The sequence below is a fragment of the Rhagoletis pomonella genome, unplaced genomic scaffold, assembly GCF_013731165.1.
Source record: "Rhagoletis pomonella isolate Grant_MI unplaced genomic scaffold, Rhpom_1.0 Rhpom_scaffold_00180, whole genome shotgun sequence".
NCBI lineage: Eukaryota > Metazoa > Arthropoda > Insecta > Diptera > Tephritidae > Rhagoletis > Rhagoletis pomonella.
The window spans coordinates 32,100-38,477 of record NW_023458734.1 but is presented as its reverse complement, the minus strand read 5'-3'; the positions used below and the strand labels follow the sequence as shown (position 1 = coordinate 38,477).

Genomic DNA, 6,378 nt, shown 5'->3' with positions numbered 1-6,378 from the left:
CATCCGTGGACGCAAAAGAAGAATACAGCCATCAACCTCATTAAGAAAATATACGCCTTAAGTGACCAGGAATTCAGAAAAGACAACAGCAGGAAAATTAGAAACATATTACATAAAAACGGGTATCCACACAAAGCTGTTGAGAGGTTGATAGCAACAGCGAAAAACAAGCCAAAAGCGCATTTCAACACTCAACCCGAAACTAAAAACAACAAAAGATACACAGGCGTCCCATATATACAAGGATTAACGGATAGTAAAACAATACGAAAAAGCATCCAAAACGAAAACATATCATTTGCACATAAACCACATAGAACGATCAATAGAATTTTTAGCAAAACAAAAGACGAAATAAACAAAGAACAACAACATAACGTGGTTTACGAAATCAAATGCAATGGTAAAGCTAGCGAAGCATGCAATAAAATATACATAGGCACAACGAAGCGCGCTCTCGGTATTAGAATAAGCGAACATAAAACCGACGCAAGAAATAAGAAGACAACGACTGCATTAGCACAACATGTAACGAATAGCGGGCATACAGCAGACTTTGAAAACGCGAAAATATTAGATGTGGAGAACAGAGAACTCGACTTACATTAGAAAGTTTGCGAATACAACAAAAAATACAGAATGCAATGAATTTTAAGGAAGACGTCGACAATATAAATTGCGCATACAGGACAGCAATAATGGTCAATAGGAGAACAGACGAGCAGAAGTACACTTAAATATAATAAGTTGAAGTGTGTATTTTTGTTATATTTTCTTTGTTTGATGTTCAATGTAAGTTATGTTTTGCGGGAAAAATTGTTACACCAACGTATTGTACTTCCCAGCCAGCAAAATCATCGTAAACAAGCTCGTAATTGGATATTTTCTCGAAGAAAAACCGGATTAAAAATCGTTTATGATAGCCGTTTACGACTCTTTTTCGAGCACTTTTTCGCTTTAAATTGTGCATCGCCTACGAACACTCGTAAACGGATCGAAAAAGCATTCGTATGCGAATATTTTTACGTCCGTTTTTTAATTGTAAACGAGTCTCGTAAACGATTAATTTACGTTAAAAAAGCGTTTTTTTACACTGCTTTATCTACTGTTTTTGAATGCTAAAAATAAAGGCAATTAATTAATTAAAATTATTGTAGTTCTTTTATTGAATGGAATTATAATTAATAAATATTTATAGTGCCGGATCAAAGTATTGGCACAGAGAATTTTACGCAATGTATGCAAAGTTTTTTACCTGAATTTCTTTTCGCACATTTTTTTTTTTTAAATATAGTTAGTATGAATACCTACTTTCGAATCAGATTTTTGAGAAAAATTCTGAGTATGCAGTTTTATATCCCATTATATTTTAGTATAACATAGTGCAAGATTGAAGTTGCCAGAAAACCGCGTATAAAAAATTGCCAAAAAACAAAGAAGTTTTCTAGCTATTCAAGCGTGCACTTTATCATACTAAAATTAAATGGGCTATAAAACTGCATGCTTAGAATTATTCTAAAAAATCTGATTTGAAAGTAGAACTTCATACTAACTATATTTTTATAAAAAACAATTAGAGAAGGAATCAGGATAAAAAACTTTGCATTCATGGCGAAAAATTCTCTGTGCCAATATTTTTTCCCGGAACTGTATATGTGAAGATATTTTCAGATAAATAAATATTAACAAACTATCTATTAACAAATTAACAATTAAATAAGATGGGTTTAATATATATTATAAAGTAGCTGAATTTATTTTTTATCTTTTTTGCCGATAGGCTGCCAACTTTTTTTGCCGGTCGTGTGCAGTGTTGCCGTTTTAGCCCTTTGGTGGCTAAATTTGGCTACCAAATTCTTTTTTTGGCCACAAAAATTTGAAATTGCCCCTAGCCCTTTTCTTAGCCCTTTTCAAAATTTATTCATCATTGACATTAAAATTTTTTATATGATTTTCATGAATTTAACCCTTCGCTCATAAAGCGAACGCCTTTCCTTTAAGGCAAATAAACTGTTCATTGTGTCGCTAGCTTAAGTGGTGGAAAAAGTTTGTTTATCGGTTGCTTCTTTTACCTTTAAGTAACGCAGAAGTTGAAAGGACGTTTTCTATAATAAATTTCGTTAAAAATAAGCACAGAAATAAAATGAATTTTGCAATGTTAAACGCTTTGTTAACTGTAAGATATGGCTTAAAAAATTTACAGAAATGTTGTCATGATTTTGATTTTACAGATGATATCGTCAGGTTAATGAGAAATGAACAAAATTGTAACGACGAAGAATCGCTTAGCGATTATAGTATTGATATAGATATAAATATTTAATGTGTTAAAAAAAATGTTTATAGATTAAATTATTTTACTATGAGTTCATTAAATGAATACTCTTTTGTTTGTTTGATACATACAGCGTCGGACAATAATAAAGCACCGACATTTTAATTCTTTGTAAATTATAACATAACATTTTAAAAATTTCTTTTACAAATGGATATTTTTCGAAGCATAGTTTGAAATTATTTAAGATATTTAGTATTGTCCGACACTGTATATAGATATGATTCTAGTACTTATGTATTCTTAATGCGATCTCATTTTTTTGTTTATGTAAGAAATTAATTTTTAAACTGTACATACACATGTATATGCATGTTCTTTACGTTTCTGGGCCGTTATCTTATCCATTAACGATTTAACTATACTTTAAAATAGGTAAGTTGACGGCCCTTAATATGCTTTATGTGTTACACAACAAGTTTATTTGTTGAATAAAATATTAATTCTTTCCAGAGTTCATTGTTTTTCTATATCATTACTTATAGAAAATGTTTGCGTGTATACTTATATATTTATATGTAGGTAAAAAAATTTAGCTACCATTTTTAGCCACAACGACGATTTTTAGCTCTTTTTTAGCCCTTTTTTAGCCTGAATTTAGCTACCGCTAAAAATGTTTTGCGGCAACACTGGTCGTGTGCATATTGGAAGTGCTTCTTTGAAACGGTAATATAAAAACTTCTTCGTCAGAGTTAAATTTTTGACGAAAAGCACCTAAGAAAATAAAGTGAAAGATTAAGCTCCATTGGAAATCGGAAAATTTAATTAAGTAAAAAGTGGTAATAAATAATATTATTATCCGTACTTCTTATTGCCGCAGTCATTGCCAAACCAATAGCGCTGCTTTTGGTACCAGTTCCCTTCTACGAGAAAAGTTCTGCTACCTCATCTATAATAATTTGTTTTTAATGAATCATTTATTGACGCTAGTACGGATAAGGCTTCGGATTTCGCCCGCCTTTTTAATTGAGAAGCCATATTATCAATAAAACATTAAGCTCAATAACTGCAGAGACGTAATAAACTAGCAAATTAAAAAATATATATAACTATAAACCTACGAGATAGGGGAATTAAACGTCTAAATCCTTTAGTGTTGCTCCGCGCAGCCTGTGAAAGAATTGCAAAACTCGTTAAATTAATTTGTATTTTTGAATTACATATGTAGTAGCTACTTACAAGAAGTTTAATTATAAAAGAAAGTGGTAGATCGTCCTTTGCGTTTACACCAGTCTGCCAATAAATCACATACTTAATAATTTTCTTAAATTGAATATTTAACAAACTACTTACTTATAAGATATTGTGATTGAATAAAAATTGTCAACAAAACTAAAATTTTTTCTTGTGCTGACAAATTACTACAAGCCTCTTTCTATTATATTTTTTTGTTTTATCGTTTACGAGCTTTTCTCTAACTTTTTGGCGATACGAGAATCCCTCGTAAAACATAATGTTCGTAAAATGTACGTTTTCTTGCTGGCTGGGTTGTTATAATTTTTATTTACATACATATGTGCCTAATTGTTTGTTTTTAATGTATTGTTTTCAATAAACACCAGACTCCCTGAGGAAGATGTGAAAAACATCGAAACACGTAGGAGGAAAAAGAAACATTGTTTGCTTTTTATTGAACCGGCCGAAAAGCTCCTTAAACTACCCTATAGTAAATTGAAAGTTGGCCCTAGAAACATAATGGCTTATTGTTTTCCAATGGCAGCTTTATTTCCTGTTTTCCATAGGGTTTGCGGGTCTATGTGGCTGTACATATTCTTTGTGGAATATCTCTTCAAATTTCTTTCTGTCACAAAAACTAGTTTCTTCGCCTATCTTAAATTCGAAAGTATTCGCATCGTGTACATCTAGCGCCAAAATCTGTGATATGACCTTATCATTTCGTTACTTTCATTGTCTTCACTTTGAAATGTATCGTTAACTATATTTACATTACGTGCGTTCTTATTTGCTATCACACCTCGTTAATGTTATCAACTTTAAATACATTGCTTCCAGCATCAACTTGTGATATTTTATGTGTTAATTGAATATTTCCAATTTTCAACTTTGCGTTACTTACGTCTATAAAATCCCTACCTAGTACGACTGGGTAACATATGGACTCATTAGGAACCACTACAAGTTCAATCATAAAATTGTTTTTCAAAACGTTAACCGAAACATACATTTTTCCAATTAATTTTAATGTAGATTTGTTTAATCCAAAATAAGAATTCATAACTTTATCCAAACGCACTCGTCCAGGAAAAAAACCTCTTTGATTATACTTATAGGGCTCCCCGAGTCAATTAGGCATTCTATAAACATATCTATTTTAGGTTGTGTTAAAATACTTATATTGAAATAACTTACAAACTTTTTATCCGGCCTTCTTCTTGTATTTACCTCAATTGCCAGGTGCCCTTGTTGTCCTCACGCATAACACGACCCAAATTCCCGTTTTGGCTTCCTGCACTCTTTCGCGAAGTGCCCTGTACAGATGCAATTGTAGCACGTCGCGGTAGAATTGGCAGCTTCCAAGTGGAGCTCCTGAAATACGCAAAATATAAACTGAGATAGCCACCCAAACGTGATTAAACTCTTGCGGCTTACCCGGAAAGATTGCAGTGCGTCGTTTCCGTAGTCGTGGTGACGGTCGCGCGTGTGGAATCATTTATATGGGGATTTGTAATCACAAAATATAAAATATTAACAATTTTCGCGGACTTGCAGACTGGAAAACATTTTACGAGCGACATAGCAGAAATATGCCGTGTTTACAAATAAAGCGTCAAATACAGCTGATCTCCTCGTTAAAAGTGGGAACAGTTTGGTTCGGCCAGTGGTAGTCAAATAGTTAAAGCAAACTTAGCGAAGTACCAAACCAAACAGCAGATATTGACTGAAGCTAGGGTGGTAGCAAAATAGCCCTGTGGGTTTGTGAGTATTTTTATTACAAGGTCGCCTCCACCGAACGTAAGCGAAGAGAAAAACCGAGCAAATGGGGCGAACGATGGCAAAGAACCCCAATGGAAGACAGTAGAAGGAAAGAAAAGGTCGAAGTCGAAACCCAAGTTGCCAAAGCCGGATGCAATAGTAATAAAAAGTCGTGACGGAAGTTCGTATGCAGAAATACTGCGAGGTTTAAAAAACAATCCCCAATTAAAACATTTGGAAGACGTGGTAACCAAAGTACGCAAAACCGGCAATGGGGAGCTACTCCTCCAATTGGCCAAACCAACGGATTCGCACACAGTGGAGGTTCAACAAGCGGTCAAGGAAACGCTGGGAAAAAGAGCGACGGTAGAGACCCTGACCGCAAAAACCGCGGTAGAAGTCAAGGACTTAGATGAGCTAATAAGCAAGCAAGAGCTCTGTTCTGCCTTAGAAAGGGAGGTCGATGGCAGCAAAATTACTGTAGAAGCCGTCAAGTCATTGAGAAGCGCGTACAGCGGTACGAAGACAGCAACGCTGCTGCTGCCAGCCGCCATGGCGAGCAAATTGATCGCAGTGGGCAAAGTTCGGGTAGGGTAATCTGTCAAATAAGACTTAAAATGCACCCGACACAATGCTTCAAATGTCTAGAGTTTGGCCATCTGGCAAGAAATTGTAAATGCATTCACGATTCGAAAGGGGCGTGCTTCAATTGCGGTAATATAGGCCATAGAGCCAACGTATGTAAGAAGGAGAAACGGTGCGTAATCTGCTCCAGAAACAAAAAGCCAGGCGTAAGGCACAGGACAGGCAGAAAAGACTGTCCGTACTATATAGAGGCGATACAAAAATCCCGGACATCATGAAGGTCTTGCAGCTTAACCTGAACCACTGCAAAGCTGCACAGGAGCTATTGGAGCAGACGGTGATTGATCACAATGTTGACATAGCGCTACTAAGTGAACCATACAAGGTAAGGGACTGCCAAATATGGGCCCAGGACGATGCCGGTCGAGCAGCGGTGTGGAGCTGCGCCATAACGCCCCTTCACATGGAGCAACTAAGGGCAGACGTAGGTTTTGTATGTGTTCGAGTCTCTGGATTAGTCGTAT

General features: G+C 35.2%; 1 protein-coding gene across 1 annotated transcript; it reads right to left on the bottom strand.

The window, feature by feature from the left end:
- Nucleotides 1-3,408: 3,408 nt before the first annotated feature.
- LOC118750246 lies at nt 3,409-5,091 on the bottom strand. Its single transcript, XM_036484970.1, has 3 exons — nt 4,946-5,091; nt 4,739-4,882; nt 3,409-3,445 (listed from the first exon to the last, which is right to left on the bottom strand). The coding sequence occupies exons 1-3, from the start codon at nt 5,089-5,091 to the stop codon at nt 3,409-3,411; spliced, it is 327 nt and encodes a 108-aa protein (XP_036340863.1).
- Nucleotides 5,092-6,378: the final 1,287 nt, after the last annotated feature.

Bases quoted from the DNA above. Each gene is read 5' to 3' on its own strand.
- LOC118750246 (XM_036484970.1), bottom strand. From the start codon at position 5,091: ATGTCGCTCGTAAAATGTTTTCCAGTCTGCAAGTCCGCGAAAATTGTT. The intron at 4,883-4,945 runs GTAAGCCGCAAG...TGCGTATTTCAG, and splicing joins ACGCACTGCAATCTTTCCGG to GAGCTCCACTTGGAAGCTGC. The intron at 3,446-4,738 runs GTAAATACAAGA...ATTCTTTCACAG, and splicing joins AAGGGCACCTGGCAATTGAG to GCTGCGCGGAGCAACACTAA.